The sequence below is a fragment of the Rhea americana genome, unplaced genomic scaffold (genome assembly GCF_003343005.1).
Source record: "Rhea americana isolate MKP2758 unplaced genomic scaffold, rheAme1 scaffold_51, whole genome shotgun sequence".
Classification (NCBI taxonomy): Eukaryota; Metazoa; Chordata; class Aves; order Rheiformes; family Rheidae; genus Rhea; species Rhea americana.
The window spans coordinates 4237304-4258660 of record NW_028186657.1 but is presented as its reverse complement, the minus strand read 5'-3'; the positions used below and the strand labels follow the sequence as shown (position 1 = coordinate 4258660).

The window sequence follows — 21357 nt, the reverse complement described above, 5'->3', positions numbered from 1 at the left end:
AACGCTGGCTGCTAGGTATTTAGTAGGGTTACTGGGAAAAGGAAACACCTGATTGYACCTCTAAACAGCCTTAGATCAGTAGCTGTGTTTGTAAGGAGGTGCGGCACTACATGTCCTCCCCAGTCTGGATAAACAGGGGTGGACTATGGAGAACTACCGTACCTACTGGGTTCTCCATCACTGTTCACGTTGAAGATCCTGCARTTTACTTTTTGTGTTAGTTGTGTGTATGTATCCCCACAAAAAACACACAAATCTGTTCCGTGTTCTGTGGTTCCAGTTTTCAAATTTTTTCCCCCACACATATGACAGTGAGTATCAGTCTGAACTAAGGACTGTTCTTTTTAAAATTAACTTTTGTCTTCATTTTCTTCAGCTGCCTAGATACAAGCAGCATCAAAGGGAAGAATCCCCCATCACTCTTTCTGTTAGCTGCCCCCCTTTTTCTCCATATCTCAGAAGATAGTTCACATACTAGAGTTCAGCATATATTTTAACAGAAAATCAAACTGGATTTAGAAAGGATTTGTAAACTGTCTGTGGAAAACAGATTTACCCATTCTTATCTTGAATCAGCCACCAATGCTCCTCAGAGTTATCAATCAGGTAATATTCCTCATTATATCGTAATGTCAGCTCCTGCGGATTCTGGGCTTCATAGTCATATATGGCCAAGACTGAGGCATCCCTTGGGTCCAGCAACAACTTCTGCACAAATTAAGAACAAAGCTGATCATATTTATATTCATAAACACGAACAGCATAATCTCTAAAAAGATACTACATTACCCTGTTTGATGTGTTCAAAAGCCTCAGCATTAGGAAAGCACCCCAGAGTGCCTATTGGGGTACGTTGGCAACATAAGAATTTGTAGCATTTCTGAACAATAAATTTCRTGCACAAATTTCTGTTGCACAGAAAATAGTAATCTACTCCTCTTAAGCTTAGGGCARGACTGCCTTTGAACTATTCCTCACAGATGTTTCCCAAGCTTTTTTTAAAAGCCTGTGTCCTAACGCCCTGTTGGCACTACAGTAAGGCATCCTGCGGTAACCACCACCTTACTTCTTCCTTGTTATTGTACAAGCCTATGATTTTTTGTCCCTCCACAAATGGGTGTGGAAAACCACTTACTCTGTTGCTCCTCACAGCAGCTTTTGCAGATTTGGATACTATTCTCATATCCACCCCCCTCMCAGGTTTCCCTCCCTATGAGTAGGAAAAAAGAAGAAACCTTGAAATTTCTGTCACTACTGGGGAGCCCCCCCCCACACACACTTTCTGGAAAAAGAAAAGCTGTCTTTGCAGAACTGAACACCAGTGGGATCCTGCTAATTTATAGCTTACGAAAACATACAGAAAATGTAAGAGAAAAACCCAGGGATTGTTATCACACACGATATTCTAAGTCAGTGAACCATGGTGAACCTAAATGAGGCTATTTTCATCACTGCTAGTTAAACACACAGGACACGCGGAAAGCTTAGTGCGCTTCACGGCACTCACCCAGTTATCTTCAGGAGTGGGAGGAAGCGGCTTCTTTGAGGCTGTAAYGAGAACTAGAAAAATTAAGTTGAAGTAGACCCGGACAAAACCAAGGGACAAACCATCAGGTTAATTTATAAAGGTGATACAAAAATTGTGAATAGTAAGTCTTGTCCCTTTATGTTTTTGGAGTAAGACATGTCAATAGCGGGTATCTACACAGAGACTGTCAGCCACACAACATGGATTTGATGTGCAGATTACACAAGGCATCACCCAAATACCASGAAAAAACATCCTGGGTAAAGAGTGATTGACTTCTGTATCTGGCAAGAGCTTACATCTTTTTCAGGAGACAATGTAAAGATTAAGCTTGGCCTTTGAAACCACAGTGGAAATATGGTTAGGACAAAATAGGACACACAGGGGTGAACATAGATCTTAAGAAAGTTGTTATTTTGATTTATTAATTGACCACAGCTCATCAAATTCTTAGTTTTCCATCTCATTCTGAAGACAGCAGCAAGCATCACACAGAGGAAACTGTTAATTCAAAGCAAATAATACCTGTATAGTAAAAGATGAGACAGTATAAGGAATGTCCTGAGAAGTCAGCAACATTTATCTATGGAAATGTAACATGATATACTTCAATGTTCTGTACGAGACAGACTTAATCCTCTACTTTTGCTTAGAATAAATATTTCCAAAGTCAAGATGCTCAAAATCCCATACCGTTTTTGGTGGGATCATATTCTATACAGCCAGCTGCCATCTTCTCTGTCTGATTACAGCATCTCCACTTGCCATCCATCCAAAAATTTGGATGATACTTTTGGACCAAACTATTGTTGTTTTTGGTTTCTGGAAAATGTTAGAGGAAGAAAAGGAGGAGGAAAATGAATTTATTTGCATTGACATCAGCTCTGAAAGAGACATGTAGAATTGAATGGAAATAATCTGCAATTTAGAGTAGCTTCTTTCTCTTTTTAAGACAGGCTTTGGTGAACATTTTCAGCCCCAAGTGTTAATGTTCTTCTTTCTCCTGAAAGGAGTGAAGTCATCATCAGTGTGGAGGAATAGCTGGCCTGATGCTGATGGAACTCATACTGTGGGAGAAGAAAATCCTACAAAAGCAACTATCTCTTTAAATTGTTAAACACAAAAACCACAGAAGTCAGTTCTGTTGAAGAGAAAGAAAACCTGACACACATGTACTGATGATTCTCATAAAAGACTATAGCTCTACAATATGTATATATGTGTGACACAAGGCACTCATTGCCTTGGCTTGGTTTTCAAAAGGAGCTGTACAAGCTGGCATTCACTGGCACTAAACATTTTTTGCAAATGTAAATGCCAGTCTTGAATGTCTGTATGAGCAATTAAAGGTCTCATTTTTGAAATTCAGGCTCTCTCTATATACTAATCGTTCTCCTAAAATGAAAAAAAAAAATTCTGCTGACCTGTTTCAAGAGATCGTTCAAGTTGTYCAAAGGAGGAACAGTCTCAAAAGATTAAAAGAAAGGAGGTGATAAAGTAGAAGCTTGGAACAGGTGCACTCCAGAAAGGGACTAACTGATCACCAGASTAAGTGCATGAACTTAATCAGGCAAAATGTTTTCAGAATTAACAATACATCAGCTTRTGTTAGGAAAAAGGAGAAAGCTCTGAAGAGAACCTGGTGCAGTTTTCATGTAACTAAACAACGCRTTCCTCATGCTGAGTATTATGCATCACTTTGCAAGTGGTGGTTAGTTACTGTACCTTCACTTCAGAACCATTGTAATGAACCACAGCATAATTCAAGAGGGGAAGAGGAAATGAAAGCTACCCACAAAAATATTTGTTAATAATCATGATTCTCTAAGAAGGTTGTCTCTAAACAGAGAGTCTATTAATTAGAATTGAAAAAAATCTTCTACACAGCAAGAATTAATTCATATAAAAAAGTWAATAAAATAAATTTAAAACCCTCATCTCTTCCTGAATAAGAAAAYCTCAAGTTATAGTAACATATTAAAAGTTTATCCTAAAAAGATGAAAATAGAACATTCCACAGTTCCCATACACCCACAAGCTTTCCATATGTATTTCATTTCATTACACCATTCCAAATATCACTTTACATGCTTAGATRTAAGATACTGACGCCTTAATCTGTGCATTTTCTCTGTATTGTTAGCTGTTGATAAAACTAGYCTTGAATAAGTAACTTCATCAATTAGGTGGGCACTGAAGTTTTATTACCTTCCTTCAGAGTAAAGACCCATCTCTGCCGGCTCTCACGATTGGGTGCAAACACATAGAGTATGTAGTTATCATGGACAACCTGCAGAGAGGAGGAAAGAAGGAAGCGAGCCATTAGGCAATCACCGGAAGAAACAGGCAGCAGCCTCCGTGCCAGCAAATCATGTTCAGAATGATGACGTGGCAAGTGCCGTACTCTAGGTCTGGCCAGAAGCATCTCATAACCTTGGTGACCTTTGATTACTTAAAACTGAGTAGAAACCCTGATCAAGAAAGATTTCTAAGCAAATACTATTTTAGATCAGTTTTACACTGTTAAGAAATGCTAGTGAAATCAATGGAGATGTAGCAATTTTAATCAGCATTCAGCCTATTACTTGCTGATTGTGGCTTATTCTTCCAAAGTATCTCTGGGAAAATAGTGTCTGTTTCTTAGCTGTTCCTTGTAAGATGGTGTCACTTAAAATTTGAGAGCCAAATTTAGCTTCTCTCGTGTCAGCATGAACCCCAAGCAACTCTTTGGAGACTATGTGGACTATTGCTAAGGATTTTCTTCAAACTGTTTAATAGCTTTCACTCTAGGATTGTAGAGGAGAAATAGGAGCCTAGAACAGATGAACAATGAGCAATCAAGATGCTGTTTAAAGTTGTTTAAAATGACGAACAAAGGTAGAAAAAGAAACACAGAATATTTGTGAAGTTTCAGACCAGAGAGTAAAATCATCATAAGAACTGAAATGACTCAGAAAGTTAATTGGATGACTACACTTGGGCCAAAAATTCAATGTAATACATATTCTGTATTTCTCTTCTAGTATGTAYCTCAGTAATTTAATTCCAAATGTGACTAGGTCTCTTTGATGCACAGATGCTTTAAGAAACTTTGACCATTGTCTTTAAACAGCAGTTTATACAGGAAAGTAGCTGTTTTTTGAAGTTTCTTTAGTAGTGTAGATGGGGCAATGATGATCTAAAGAATATGAAATATTTCCTATCTCTTGGCCTGAAGCCCTTGCAGGCACACACGGACAACCATGTGACTCAACTGCTTTGCTTATTACAGAGAGATAAATTATAATCTTACAAAAAATAATTTGAAAGTGGAGGAATAATTCCCACTCATTTAAAGCCACTGCTATTGATACTATTCTAGCAATATTAATGTTACTATTACTCTTGTGTTATAATGTTTTGAGACTCCAACGTGAATTTTGAAATATTCAGTAAGCAGATCTCCAAAACGTGTAGCCACACACATGCACAAATGTACAAAATCACTCATTTCTGACATTCTGCAAGGGTTTGACTTGCCAGAGGAGCCAAACACAGAAAACAAAAAAACATTATTATGTTACTCCTTGTGTTTTGGTGGTTCTACAGATTTACAGCTGGTGCAGCTGACGTATTTTAAAAAACAGATAATACCATCTAACAAAATACCACAAAATTGACTCCAGGACAAAATYTAGACAAGCTACAAGCAGGCACGGTTCCCATGACCTTGGTGGAGCTCTGTCCATCACAGCTGGTCAGATGTTACTATCCCATCACCATCAGCTGCTATCCTAGCTTTATTTTGTTTTTTTTTTCATATAAGTATTATTGTTACATTGGAAAATGCAGACACAGAACAAACAGATCTGAACATTTCTTCCTTCTCAAGAGTGTCTTCACTCAAGGAAACTGTGTTCTAGTATGAGAAGAGAGTAAAGAGTAGTCAAAAATACCCTGTCAAACTTTTCCCCACCTACTCAGTCCTGATTAAGGCTTTTCCCACAGGGCTGATCATCAAAAGCCATTTGCGGAGTACGGCAGCATCTACTGCTGCTCCTGAAAGACCCATAACTAAGACTGTAATACCCTTATTGWTTGGTTTCTTAAATGCTGATTATGCATGGACAAAGCAAACATTTTGTAATTCCAGGTTAACTTTTATGATCCTGGCTAGGGTACAGCCCATGTGGGAGGCAAGTTTTCCTGATGTGGTCTAGTTCAGTAAATTAATTCCTCTCCCTTCTCTTGTCTCCGTAAGCTAACATTTTGTACAGTTCATATGAGAGCTTAAGTAGGTAGAGCAAATTCACTTGAACTACAAAATAAAGTGATATCTCCAGCAGTATGGTCAACAGACAGACTCACCTGGAAAGGATATTTATACTGACAGGGAATAATGATGTCACTTTTCACAATTTCCACACATTTGATCCTGGAAAGTTCAACAGAACCCTTCAATGTTCTTTTTTTCTAAAACACAGAAAAAACACTTAGTTAATGCTAATGATTCTGTATTAAGTAAGTAGTTAGATAAGACTGTGATGTCTGTAAGAGATTTTTCATAGATTTTAATGGAGCAGAAGTAAATTAACTGATTATATAAATTTTTAAGTATAAAGAATCGTTCTTATATACCAGAGATCTAYATGGATTGCACATACATTTATGTGTATACATATATTCCACCTCAACACATCAGTTCTTAGAGAATTGGTCAACATATCTGGTTGAAATTCTTTTTTTTCAACAAAACAAAATGCCTTTTAACCATAAAGAACTATTTTCATGAAACTTCGAGTTTATTAACAATTCTGTTTCATATTGAAAAGCTATAAAGCAGCAAATATTTTTAGAAAATATTTGGGTAGTTAGGCTTTCAAAAACTAAGCATTTTATTTAAAATGTAACATTCTTGCTGCATCTATTTTCCAAGAAACAAAACATTTCTCTGTTTTTTGTCTGTCTGGGTTTTTAGCTAAGAAAAATATCAGGAAATTTTGAAATAAATGAATTTCTCATGAACTTGCCTGCAAAATTATTTTACTCGCAACCTCTGCTGTGATATTATTCATCTGACACCAGATAGCTAGATAACAATAGAGTCACTTAGGCGAAGTTAAGAAAAGAGCAGACATCCTAGAAACCTGGCACCGAAATGCCTGCCCTCAGTATACCCTACGGCCTTCTGAATCATYGTCCAGCAGCTCCTGAGCAAGTTGTGCACTGCTTTGTCAAGTGTGACGGCTGAAGGTGCCAAAATGCAGCAGGCTGAAGTGAAGCTCATGCTCATTATTTAGTGCAGTCTTCTGAAGGATTTGCTACAGAGGCACTTGCTCTTCAGAGGCAAACCAGTTTCCTGTTTTGATTCTTTTTCAGGAGAGATTGAACACTGAAACCCTCTCCCAGCTCAGTTTTGTGATAACATGACGGAAGACTGTGATATTTAAGAACCCTTTCACTGCAAAAGAGGGCACTGCAAAACACAGCCTACTGTCAATGGGAGAAAGCATGGACTTCGGAGACCATTTTATACCCTTCATGGCTTATCATTCAGAACCATGGCAAGATTTTGGCCACCTCCTCACCGTGACTCTGACCCACAACCCAAACCTACATGTTGCTCATCCTACTGTCTTCTTCCTGCCCTTCTTACTTCCTTCGCTCCTCTGGACCTGCAGCTCTGCTCCCCTGGCAGCAGCCGTCCACAAGGCATGGGAGCCTTTTCCTCCACCTGCCTCCACCTTCCCACCTCCATGCCTGCCCCTCAGCATGTCGTCCAGTGCTGGCTCTTAATGCTGCTCTCTTGCTATCTTTCATCAACAAATTTAGCCTAAAACAGGGAAGTAGCTGATGCCAGTGGTCACAGAGGGTGAGGTTTGCCACAATGAAGAGTCAAACAGCCTCAAAACAGAAAAGTCTAAGGCCCCTCAAATCTTATTCTAGCACAACTGTCTAGGTGTTTTGTCATGGTTTATTTGGACTTGATGTAAGAGAGGGAAATTATTATAATGTGGGCTCACATTGCCCCACTTGGCTTTGTTGGCATATGTTACGGTCGGCAGTTCAACTAATGCCGCTGAATTTACTGCCAGGACTGTCTCATGTAGAAGGCATCTATCTATGTAACTATATAAGGTGGAGTTGGACTTTTTTCAATAAACCCGAGGCCTCAAAGCACCCCTAAATGTAAATACCAATTAACTAGCAAGAATAGCACCAAACCTTAGGAGACCTTACTGCACTCCATTTTCTCCATCTATTTTCCTTTAGTCTTGTTTACGCACTTCTTTCTTCCAGACGTCGCTTCCTTTGTCTCTTCTCCACAACCTCCTCTTTCATTTGTTCTACTCCTGGGACTTCTACCCCTTCCATAAGACTCAAAGCCATTCATTTCCTGTGAAAACCTTCAATTTTGCTGACAGTGAATMCGCCTTCATCTTATTACTTTGAAGTCCCAGGCTTTAACCACATGTGTTCCTCCTCTGAGGCCTTAGGAATCAATGCTGCTCTGGTCACACACTGCTCTTTTACTTCAGACTATTTTTTGTTGATACATTTCCAGACTCTGCTGAAGGACAGACTCCAGTTTTTACAAGATGTTTTATGCAGTTTTCCTACAGCTCTCATCACCTACTGTGTTCCTTTAAATGACCTAATTTCAACAGTGGAAACCCCTCATAATCTCATATTACAGCACAACTTTAGTCTGTGTCTCACTGCCAATGCATTCGCCGGCAGATCCTTAGCACATGGGACATCGGTGATAGAAGGCAATTACAGTCCTGCAGTAGTGCAAACAACTGGAATTACCACACACAGACCACACATTACCGAGAAACTGGGCTGGAAACTAAASATATCCCTGCCTCTATGATGCCTGACTGCATTTTAATCTAACAAAAGCAACTGTGCGATTTGAAAGAGAGTGGAAAGGAAAAGCCTCTTGCAAATGATCTCCCAAAAMCTCAGAGACTTGTTCCTAAAAGGGCTAGACAAAACATTCTGACAGCTTTCCATTTGCTGTTTCCAGTCTGCCTAGAGTAAAATTAGATAGGAAACATCTTCTTCTTTTGTTTCTCCTGCAACCGCCTTTGTTTTAGCTGGTTTGTCAAAAACACATCAGTGTTCTTACTGTGTAATGTATGTGGAAAGATACACAAGGCATGCTGCTGTCCCAGGTGGAGATGAAGTACAGCGTGTGACAGATTAGTACATCTTGTTTTACTTCTTTTGGTTCATTATATTTGTAAAATGGCAATTCCAGCAATGAGACCTAACAGCATTGAACACAGCTGGGCACATCACAAGCCCAGTGCATTACTATCTTCACTGTTGCGCCTCCTTTCACTACATCACTCCAGCATCTCTTTCACTGGTTAGACACTAGAATAACTGACTATGGGATAGGAAAAGGTAGGAAATTCCAACTCACAAACTATTCTAAAATGATTTCTACATGTATAGCCTACCCTGCAACACAAACGAAGTATCTCACCTTGACTGTAGAAGGAATAAGCTGCCTGGCATTTACCATGCACTAAGCAAAATTAGAGTGCAGTTACGTGTTACAGCGAARAATGCAACAGTAGTCCTTGTTCCTTCCCACTTCCACCAACACTGCTACTAGCCAGGACAGCTTAGCCAGCCAACAAAACTAACTGCTTTTCAGCAGCTCACAGTCTGCTRGCTTAAGCTGTGTGAGGGGTCAGAGGAGCCCTGTGGCCCGAGCACGGGAAGAAGGAGGGACAGCGAACCATTAGCAGCAGCTACAGGTAACATGAAACTGCTCTCTGAGTGTGCTTCCTCACTGTGATTCTGTACACTTGGGGTTCACATATCAGGATTTTGTAATATATAGGGCAGTGTAGGCTGAGGTAGGCAGAAACTGGTTACATTCTGGCTAACACTTGGCTGTTGCTATTTTTGATCCCAATTCATCAAATGTGCTATACCAGACACTGGTGYTGAAGGCCCATAGGCGCCACACATCTTGGCGGAGGCTTAAAGGCTTGGCTAAACCACATTGTATTGTATTACATAGTGACACAAGAACGCAGAGCTGTTACAAAGCTTCGCTGTGCATTCAAAGATGCAAGTCTCTCACATGGGTTGTGAACTTTGGTGACATGTAGAAATGTTTCACAGAACCTTTCAGCRAGCTGCACAAAGGAATGAATCCACCATGCTGAACTCAAACAGCCCAAAGGGTTAGCCAATGAAGGGTCCTAGCTAAGAAGTGGTCACCAACGCTGGAAGCAGAGTGAACTAAGGGAGTTGAGACTCTGGTGAAGGACGGCAGTGGTGGTCACTTATCCCAAGGAGCTCAGGAGGAGAGAGCACACAGTGTTTTCTGGCAGGCCAAAAGGTAGTTTGTTGGGTTTCATAAAGCTGTCAGAGTTCAAAAGCTTTATAAGAACTTGTACCTTATGTCCTTTTGGGGTGGAGGTGAGGTGAAAACTGAGAAATTAAGATTCAAGACAAAATGCGCTAGGGCCAGAGAGCCTCCCRCTGTCCCATCTGTCTCGCAATACTGTGGACAGCTGTGGATATCCATCACCTACAGCCTGCCATCTCTCATTACCCCTGACCTCCACCTCCCTTTGCAAAGCCTGCCAGTCCTCTCAACCCGTCTGGGCACCTGAGAGCATAGATTCCCCTCTGTGTCACTGCTGCCTCCTTGTCCTGCACTTTTCTCAACCCTATAAGATCTGTCTGTGACCCTACCTACCCCATAGGGCCCCTGGTTGCAGTCAGACACTTTCTCTCAGTCAGCAGGTAAGGGGAAGGCTAACTTATAGCTGCTGTGGATAGAGGTAGGAAATTCCAATCCCCTGTAAGCTCAACCGCAAAAACATTTCCGTCAGTACAAGCATTTAATGACCTCCTTTTCTGAAGATTTTCTTTGCAAGAATCTGAACTGAATTTCATTATTTGTTTTCACTTATCATCTTGACTAGAGGAAAGTATTCTTAATTAACCACCCTGATAATTAAGTAATTAGGTGTCTTTGCCTCAGCCTTTTGCCTTACCRCTCGTGCCCTATCACCTGCTCCTTTCCCCTCTGTCCCAGCTGGGCTCAGTGTGCAGGCTCAGCAGAGGCAGAAGCCAATTTGGGGGGTTCTTACTTTGTGGGTTGGTAGTGGTGAAACCAAAGCAACTTAATCTTTTTAATCTTTTGCACACAGGGCCTCAGGAACAAGTAGAGGAAAGAAAAAAAGCTCTGACTTCTGCACATCATTAGAATGAAGCATATGTAAGTGTGAAGAGAGGCTTGCATGCACATGAAAGCATYTAAAATGGCAGTAAGGGACTACTGTGATAGCAACAGCAGCAGGCAGCAGTGTCTTCAACATCTCCTGCAAACACTGGTCTTAGATGACTAACATACCCCTCTGCAGAGGGCTTATACTTGCAGAACGAATGCTCTGTAGGCCACCATGCATAACGCTTACWAGTGACAAGGTAACTGCACACAGAAATGATAAATTAGCAATATCAATAATATGCCTTAACTATATCATACAAATCACCTGCAGCTTTATCTCAGTGGTTTCTATACTGTTGTATATGTGCACCCTGGTGTAATGGAAAGGTCAAAATGGGCTCGCAAGGGGGCATGAGCTGGTTTCATGGAGCAGAGGAAATGTAGCTGCYCAGGGCAGTGCTTGATTGAAGGCAGGATTTCACATGTGCCTTTGTAGTATGTTTTTTTCATGAAAACCAATTCTCCTTCCAAAAGTTGGAAATACCGTTTCCATCTRTGTTGCTCTTCTGTGACTTTCAGTAAATTACTGAATGCTAGTGCTATAAATTCAACCTGCAATCTCTACATTTTTTTCCCTTCATGTATGTTGTTACCTGTCATAGAGACCGCAGAGATTAATTTGCATCTTCAGCTACACCTATGCAACCCTGATGCTTCTAAAAACAGAAATGTGTATCATTGCAGATACACAGAGAGCAACAGGACAGAAAAGAACAGAAATCCTGTTCACACAGCTGATAAAGGCTAAGAATGAACAGAAGAAAAATGAGRCACAGTTCCTGTGTTATCAGAGCCCACAGCTGTGAACAAATGCACACAGGGGGTGGATGCCTTAAGAAGGGGAAAATTTTACATTCTTGCTATAAAGAGCACAATAACCAAACTTTAAATATTCCCCCAGCTATGCACAGGAAAGCTACAAGCTCACAACTGTGAAACAGCATGTGTTGTTCCTAGCTCAGYACACATTCTCAAGGTAGCCAGAAAGAAAGATACTTAGTCTGAAACCAAATGAAAAAAACTCACACCGTAAAAATGCCTGTCTTCAGAGTAATTTGGGTTGACTTCAAAATGACTGAAAAAAATGATATAAAGTTGAGATATCTTTCTCTCCTACAGCTGTCTCTGAGCTCAAAAAGGGAAAATAAAGTCTGTTTATATGGAGAGATCCTTCAAGATATTTCCTCCCAACCTCTAGAAAAACTCTTGAGCCTATTTTTGTAGTTCTACTCTAAACAACAGATACTGACTGTTCCTGGAGGCAGGCCACTTGGTTCATGGACCATTGCTGTAATCAAAGCCATTTTTATATTCCTATGTGCTTATATTAAGCTCTAGGATTAATACAGGAACATATATAGAGTGGGTATCACTTGCTCTTGTATCTCTGCTTGTAACTCCATAAGAAAATATTCACCACAGCCATATAGTGTTAAAGATGTACTTCAACTAATAAAATGTCATTGAAATGGCTGGAAAGAGGATGAGTACACAGTTTTCAAGAAAAAAGGCAACATTAYAGCTCTAATCACTGGTAGAAAATAAGCGAGTCAATGAACAGACTGCTCCAACAGATCTGCTTTTCTCTTTCTATAAAGATTAATATCAAAGTTAAGCATAACCTTTGTGAAAGATATAACAACCTTCCAGCAGCATAAAGTGCWACTTGATGTGGGTCGGTGAACATCATCTTTTTTAATTACTGACACTTTACTATCTTTCTGGTATGATTCTCTTCAAGCCCTGTTGTACGCTTCTGTTGTAATTTGGAAAGGAATCTCTGGATTTCCTGAGCTGCCCAGATTCTGCTTATACCTATGGCATTGCAGGGTCTCCTGTTTAATAGCTATGTAGACTACTGGTCTCCCATAGCCAAGTGTTGGTTGTAGGATAGCAATGGACAATAATACAGTGAATAGCAACTGTGAACTAAAGAGATATCATTTGAACAACAAGGACTCATTTTTAATGATAATTCTCCTTCTAAAATATATTTCCAGTGATGGAAAGGCTTGAATTTGAACCTCCTTGAATATTGTGTTGATATACTTACTTTCTATCCCTTAATATTGTAGCCTGTTTTTTTTATCATTAATAGTTAGGAAATTAAGTACCGTTGGTAGCTGAACTGATGGGAATCTTGCCTAAATGTTAACACTGTTCAGTGTTTTGGGCATTCTCTCTCCCATTAGGAACAACTGTTGTTTGACGTTTTATGGGAAATAAACCAATCTAATCAGATTTCAAAATGAAATTTGAAATTTAAATTATGCAATTTTAATTTTAAAGGAAAGCTTCAAGGGATTTCTTGCCAATACCAACTGTTTCAGAGGAAAAGGGTAAAGAGATGATAGTCAATGCTACTGGGATTTTCCACAGAACTCTTGACTGTTGTGCTATGTTTTAATTCCTCTAGTTACCCTCTTATATTTGATATATAAATCCCACGGTTCACATGCCTATCATGACCATTCTGTCCTCCAACTTGAATTAAAAAAAATACATTTTTTTAACAGTTGTTTTCACATTTAAAGAACATGAAGGCACTTGAGAGTTAGGCCTGCTCTGGATGCAGTGTATCAAACTATGTTAAATAACAAAATCAGATGCAATTGATGCTTAAGATGCCTCCATTCATGTGAGCAGTAGCGATGGTGAACCAGCACTAGACGTTTGGGATAGGTAATGGGAGGGCTGTGTCTACTCCACTGCCCTAGCTTACCCTTAGGCACCTCACTCCTTGGGCACTGCCATGGCTGACTACAGGACTGGGCATCAACAACTTGTTCTTCCAGGRACGAGCTAAAATTTTGCACCTTGAACGCGGAGTGCAGGGCATGGGAAGAGGCGAACGTTACCCAGTGACCTAAGGAAAGAAGCTGAAGCCCAGCAAGCTCCTATGTCAGAATGTAAATGTTTCATCAGCCTGTGAGATGTTAAGGTGTCGCTCAATAAMTGTGCCGCATGCTGTCAGGACAGGTCATTGTCGTGCTCTCAGGTAGACAACATTCAATTTCTCTCCCATCAACTAATTTCAGTATCAAATTTTGCTTACTGAAGTTGATACTGTTTCTAGACAAAGCCTGTTACATGCAAACAATCTCATTTTTTTATGAATTTACTCAGTTAAATTCTCAGTTTCCGAGGGTAATATCTGTGGCACAGAAATTACTCCTACCGTCCCTTACAAAGCCCTGTGAGCCAGATCCTTAGCTGATGAAAACGAGTGCTGCATTTCCATCAAAATTATATAAAACTATAGAAATTTAACAATTCTTTAAAAAGGATGGAAAAGTCAATGGTAGTACTCTGAAGATCTGGACCTCAGACTTTATACATCTAGCTAAGAGTTGGCCGGTTCACTATTCACTCGTCCAGGCTTGCTCAGATGCTTAATTTTACAAACTATATGAGCCTAAAAGAGAAGAAATGCAGGTGGAAAATTGAAACCATAACCTTCTTGCAAAGTTTCTATGGTACAAAGTGCACCACAGAAACCCAGTTCCATGGGCTGTGTGTATTTAACATTTAAGTAAAGAGATCTCATGAAAAAGCACATCTGGACATAAGAGCATTTTCCTCTTGGCCCATCACAGGGCCCCACATGTCTTAAATAGCCTAATATTTCCRCCAAACTCTTATTTTAAGTTCTGAGAAAACCACTTCCAATGTTCATATTGTCTTAAGTCCTATCTGAGAGCRAAAATGATTATCATAGGATGCATTCCTACCAACACAGCTGTTTGAAAAGAAAATCAATGTCATGAACAGTGAAAGAGAAGAAAAAATTCTTAGCTTTCAAATGGGCTTTCTGTAATGAAGTAGTCTTGYATGTTATAGAAAAGTATATGGAACAACTAGTGAATATTATATTATTTTCTTCAAAGGCTATTCTTGACTCTAGTAAAGACAGGGAGAAGGAGTGGACAGTAATAGATGGGCATTCAATGAAGGGAAGTGAAATTAAATGTATTAAGTGCCAGCACTTTTTCATTAAAAAGTGAACACTTCAGAGACAAAAAAATCAGTCAGAAAGGATGAAAGAACATAAAGCAATAGGCAGGCATTATAACAATATTGGTTATAATACTGATCGCAATATAAAGCAAAGGTGGGCACTCAAAGCAAAAACAGCCACAATAAAAAGGGCTAATAAAGGTAACTATTAGGAAATCTCATATTTATGTAATATGTTCATATCAAGAAAAATTCTGTCTGTCTTAAAGAAACAAATGAAAACAATGATGCAACATTTTTGCAACATTCTTAGAATGTTATTCTCCAATAGAATAAAAATCTAAGCTTCATAATTTGAAGCAGATTGAAGCATTTACAATTTTCTGGGAAGAAATTACTCACAAGTGATTTAGAAAAATTTCTTGAAAGGTTAAAGACCAATAAATTCTTAGRCATAGACCTAGCAGGATCTAGTGGATATGCACAAAGATCGCAATAGGAAAAGGCTTATAATCAAAATTTTGAAAGACAAAATGCAGGATTCCAGCAAACACGAGCTATTTTTATTACCAGATTCTACTGTACACTGGTGGAATCAGAAAGGCAACAGACAGCAGGCACAGAACCAGCCGTCTTTTGCTTGCGATCTTGTGTAGACAGTATCACCATCCTGAATCCTGCCATAGAAGAAAGCCGTGAAAGAGAACTGCAATAGACTGGCACCGTAACTATCCGAAAGCATTTGATAAGATGGACTGGAACAAGTTGCCCAAAGATGTGGAATGTCTGTCCTTGGTTTTCAAGATATGGCTCGTAAAAGCCATGGCTGACTTGTTCTAGTGCCGGCAATAGTCCCGCTCCAAGCGCTGATCTGAGGCTGGTGACAGTTCAGCTCCAAGTGCAAGGTCAGATAAGATGAATTCAAAACATGCCTTCCAGACATATTCCTATGATTCCGTGGCTTCACAACAGAATTGAAAGAGGTTCATYRTGGCAACAAATATGAGCTTAATCCTCCTTCAACTTCAATAATGTAATTCAGATCATTAAAAAATTCATGTTAAATTCACAGAGGTATAATAAGGGATTCATTTGACCTCGTCCCTCGTCCTCTTGTTCAAAGTTGTATTGATTTATGTAAAAAATCATTGAAACAGGTGTGATATAGATAGATGCCAAGCTTGACTTCTTTATGGATATGTGTATTATTAATGAAATAGTTAAAGATGTGCATCAGAAAACAGATGGTATTTCAAATTCTGGCAAGCAAGTAGGATTTTTATTAMATAAACGAGAAGTTATGAGGAATGGTATTCAGGTATGTATTTATTCAGATGGTAGTCTTTTAAAACATTATTAAATTTACTTTGTATGAAGCTGATGGTTTCTTGACTGTTATGGTATCAGGAATACACATATTATAGTAAACGATGGAGAAACAATATGGACAGCCGCTGCAACTAAGAACACCAAAATGGAGATCTTCAGAAGCAAAGTCCACATTAGTGTGTTGTGAAAAATAAAGTCTTTCCAAGGCAAGAAAGACAAGTCAAATTTTGTGTAGAGTAAATCAAGGTAAAATGGACTGTTGTACTAMGGAACAAAGAGTTGATTTTGTTACYGTACGTAGCTGGACTATCGCAATAGACAGTGGAAGAGAAGAAGCTAAAGCATTTTTTTGGATRCTGATAAAAGGCTTTTCAGCCAAGTTTATTCCTTTTTTTCTCCTGGAATAAGAGATTGAAAGTAAATTTTGAGACACACTGAAGTGCAATCTTTATATCTGAATGTCAAAGATCTGAGTGAAGGAGCCCAGGACAAGCCTGACGTATGCTGCTTGACCTCTTGAGTAGCTGACCAGCTTAGGAAGAATAGTMTGGATGTAAATGAAGAGGAAACTCAGTCCCTTTTTTTCTGTGCTCCTGTCATTGCATTCTTTGAGAATTGGACTGGTAAAAGCCCATGAGTTCCTGAAGCTTAAAAATACGTAGGTGTCTGAATTTCCCAGGTGTTAGGTGTAACTTCCCAGTCCTTAAATACTTCTTAGAATGTCCCTATAGGGCAAGGCATTACAAAGATGGCTATTTCTGAAGGGAGAACCTGTGGTRTAAGGAGATGGAGTACCTATCCACAATTGGTACAGACAGATTCAAGCACTCAGCATAGTTTGGAGCAGCCCCAGAACAAGCAGCTCTGATCTAGAAACCACATAGCTGCATTAGTGTGGTACCATCCTGGAGGACAGCAGCCCAGTTACTGAAACGTGGCATCAGCCTCACACATCTGCACTACTTCCAGATGAGAACTAGCTTGAATTCCAAGCAGAGAGACTCATTTCAGTCTGTCCTCATTCAGGTAGATGTGGCTGGTGTGACATGCCAAAGACCGTGCACGAATCTSTACTTAGAATCTGACCTGCAAATTAACTCTTTTCACTCTCCTGTCCGTTAGTTTGGAGGATTTACCATATATCATAACCCATTAGGCCAGCAATATCTAGGTTACTCACCAGTTTAGGGATTTTTGCTAAGGCCGAATAAGTACATTTGAAAGTCTGTCCCAGAGATCTCTGCCAAAGGGATTCACTTATCTGCTGCTTTTGCAATAATGCAAATATACTGGGACCTTGRAAGTCTCATAGAAGTGTTTGCATTATAGGTTATTCTGAAGAAGCTCAAACTCATTGAAGTAGTTAAAATGATTACTCGTATGTGCTTATTTACTCTTATGCACAGTAGGTATAAAATTAGACCCTACGAACTAAGAATTTCTTCTCATGGAAGTGATTTGCATGTTATTATAAAGGCACTTCTGATGTATTTTAGTAGAGATGGGAGCTGAATACATGTGCTTTCTGCTAAGACAGCCCTGCATTGTGTTATGAGTTCCAGAAAACACAGCTTTTTATTGTTGTCAGTTTGGGGGGATTCATTCTCCTAATGAGATATGTAAATACCTTTCATTAGCATTAACGGCCATTGTGTGCTTCGCCCATAACGTGAATAGAGCTTTCTGTCTAGCTATGTGCTGTTACAACAGAAAAATGACTTTATAGTTATTGCAAAAATTTGCCTTTATGATGCCAGCTGTCCTGTTAGCTTTTGATATTATTTACAGAATTATCCTGTCTTTTACTTCAGCCAGTTTACTTTCTTGCGGTGAACTGCTGCAATCGAACTCTTAAAGATCCTTCTATATCCATCATGTCAAAATACACAGAAAGGGACTGGATGCCAAACCCTGTTGATCACTATGGTCTCAATACAGACAAAATATGTWAGCCTGTGCTTAAAACATGAGCGTGTGCTTTACTTAAACCACCCCACTGAAATCTATGGGACTTTGCAAACTGTTGAGCAGTTAGCTAATTTTTTTTATCTGAATTTATATTTAGGCTATCGTTACTGACTGGGACCAGAGAGGTGGATACCATGTGATACTGAACTCCAAGTACTGTAAGCAACTAGACGTGTTGGTAAAGAATTCTTAAAGAAGCTCTCTAAAATCTCTCCTTGCAAACATCCACAGAGATTTTCCTTAGGACACACATACTTTAAAAGCCCAGCACTTGCTAGCCCCCTCTATACAGTGCAGCGGGCGTATCTGTGGATAGTCCCTGTCACTAAGGCCAGCGAGCACAGTTGCTCATGCTGCTTGGCCCCCCTCGCCACCAGAGTGGGGTGACCACATGGAGACTGCCTACCAGTCACAGCTCACAGCCTAAAGCCTGCTGTCCCCACAAATTGTCTGAGCAGACTAAAACTGTGCCAGGGCCTGTGCTGGAGAAGTCTTGGTGCACAGCATTAATTCTCATGCCTGCRAATGCTCCACGGTCCTGCTTCACTCACCAGGATGAACATAGCCACTGCGTCAGGCAAATACGATTGCTTTCCTGTGCCTGGCCCTAAGGCTGTGAACATGGTCGTGCGTGATTTACTCCGTTTTTAGCATGAAATACAGAGGCGATTGCATGGCCTGCCTTACGCTTTCCTCTCCAGAACAGGGGTGATCTGACTGCGTGACGCCTGACCGGGATGATCTATTTTGTGGGAAGCATACTGAAGAGGTGGAAGATTGGTTCTGGGAGTATTTAACAGGACAAATAGTCTTTTCCCCATTTGGTACTATTTTTTTCTATTAATGTAATAACTTGATTTTGATAGTTTATATCAGCACAAAATCAATGTTTCATGGAAAATTAGCCTTGTAATTGTAGATATACCCACAGTCACTCAAATGTTTGTGTGTACCTGAAGTTACATACATATGTATTTAACTATACATGTGTGTCTATATATATGTAATGYCTGTAAGTTTATAATAGATAAAATATGAGATAGCGTAGATAGTGCACCAAATCCTCAGCTGGTCCAACTTTGCAAAGCTCTATTCTGATGCCTCTGGACTTACAGCACTTTAAAGCACCTAAAGATTTGGTCCTTTATAGTATGATCTTTGGAGATCAAAGTTTCAGAAGTTCCTAACTATATATCCATATCTATATATATATATGTACGTATTATATGTGCGTATGGATGTGTGTGTGTATATACATATACATATACATATACATATACATATATATATATACACACACACACACACACATATATATATACACACATACACATCTACGTGTAAAGGTATTTGCCAGCTGTCATTCACCATGAATTGAGATTTTGAATGTGTAGTGTAACAACGTGCCATTGAAAGCTTTTTAAACATTTATGTCAGGCATTTTGAAGATGTCCCACAGGGGCCTGACACTTAGGAAGGCTAGGGGATAAATTTTCCAAAGATGCTCAAGTAACATATGAAATCTATGCACCATTGAAAGTCACTGAGTCAGATTTTCCAAACTACTTAAGTGTGTAAAGATGCAGGGAGACAACTATGCAATTCTGCAAAAGTACTTAGGCATGATAAATGTTGAATTCCTCTCAAAGCCATCAAGATTCAGAAAGTACCAAAAAAAATTCCTAAATACGTACAGGTGAATTGCTTACGTGTTCTTGAAAATTTTACCCAGAATAATCAAGTGGAAGAGTTAGAACACAAAATCTTAAAATAACATGAAAAATAGTTTGGATAGCAGCTAGAGAGAGTCCAAAACCAAATATAGACAATATAGGCAGCAATAAATGTTTCCTATTTAAATATGGAGGTATAGAAAAGCATCATCTATAAAAGAAAAGCAAGTACAACATTTGTTGAACATATTTGAGAGCGATAACTTGCAAGTAATAATGACTATTAACACTTAAGGCAGGTTYACAACCTTAACTGGGCAATGATATGATACAAAGGCACATCATAGTTTGCTTTCCATGTTGGTTTCAGTTTTAAATTAATTTTCTACATCTGTGAGCAACGTCTAATCATCTCAAGTTGCTGAAGCCAGACAGCAAGGCAATGTAGTCCTCAGTACTGGTTTGTATAAGGTAACATCATCTAAACATAATGGATTAACAGCATGTTYAATGTTTGTTGGAAAACAAGCGGTACAATTTACAACTGTCTACTGAGGCCTAGAAAATATCCAGCTAAATATAGGAAGAGGGGAATAATTCTTACTTCACSAGAATACTTTGCACAATGGGGTATATAGATTGACTTCTAATTTTTTTCATATTTAGCAAACCAAAGAAATGAAAGTTTGGGAACACAATGACTAGTCTGAGCATGTGTCTCATCATCACATTCCTTTTAAGCTAAATCTGAAGACTAGACCTGTAAAGCACGGCAGCTGAATTTATTTAAAAATGTAAGACCTACCAGCCCCCAGTTTGTTGTTCTAAAGAAAAGGATGAAAAAGTAAATATCCGTGGCTGATTTTTTTCCCAGATGTAATTAGGGTATACAGTGCGGAACACCTGTGATCGCTGCAATACGCTCCTGTACCAACGCGACCAGCCAGGCGCAGACCCGCTCGGCTGTTACGTATATCGGTTCTATAAAATGGTTAGCTAGTCTTATTCCCTATTCACACCAGATGCCCGCTGACCAATAGTTTTGAATGACCAGTTTGACCACGTTGTGATTTTCAGTGAAYGGTGCTGTAATAAGGACCAGAAATACTAAGTTAATAGCGCTTAACAGAGAGTTCTTCCTTCCCTCCATTWCTGTATTATGAGAGAGAAAATGGCTGACATACCCCATGGCGATGTTCATAGTAAGCCAATTTGGATTGGGTTAAGACAAAGAAGCGGACTTTGAAGTTGGAGGGCGACGTCCTTCTCTTCTGCTGGGATTTTTTGATGAGCTGTTCCTCCAGGAGCACACAGTTATTCATTGCTGTGCTGAACCAAGAATGGTCCTCTCCAAGGACACGAGATGCCTGCCCTACGTGCTGAGCACTCATCCAAGACAGAGAAACAAGGAAGGCAGTTAATTCGTTTTAACAAAAAAAGGTGTTCATAAAGCAGCGTAGGTGCTTTGAGCTTTATCTTCCCATCTACAGCAAAGCTTCCTTTCTGTCAAACCATAACCACATCCTCTCTGAAGTCATAAACCGAACAGCACATGCTGAAATACACTCTAAGATAAATGTTGTGGAAAAAATAACACTTCAGGGAGATTCAACAGATGTGAGTCAATGATCAAGGATTAATAAAGAGGTGTGGCA

At 39.4% G+C, this 21357-nt stretch overlaps 1 protein-coding gene across 4 annotated transcripts in view; it reads right to left on the bottom strand.

Annotated features, from left to right (window-relative positions):
- The window catches only part of ITK (IL2 inducible T cell kinase), a 31622-nt gene extending 10598 nt beyond the window's left edge, over positions 1 to 21024 (bottom strand). Inside the window, exons 1-7 of one of the 4 annotated variants that reach the window (XM_085317851.1) lie at positions 20887 to 21024; positions 5876 to 5980; positions 4798 to 4815; positions 3737 to 3818; positions 2222 to 2350; positions 1508 to 1548; positions 557 to 708 (exon numbers count right to left, since the gene is read on the bottom strand). In XM_085317851.1, the coding sequence (XP_085173977.1) occupies positions 557 to 708; positions 1508 to 1548; positions 2222 to 2350; positions 3737 to 3818; positions 4798 to 4815; positions 5876 to 5980; positions 20887 to 21024 (665 nt within the window). Of the gene's footprint in view, positions 1 to 556; positions 709 to 1498; positions 1549 to 2221; positions 2351 to 3736; positions 3819 to 4797; positions 4816 to 5863; positions 5981 to 20886 lie in introns of all 4 variants that reach the window. The other 3 variants (XM_085317848.1, XM_085317849.1, XM_085317850.1) reach the window with 3 other exon arrangements.
- Between the last annotated feature and the right edge of the window lie 333 nt (positions 21025 to 21357).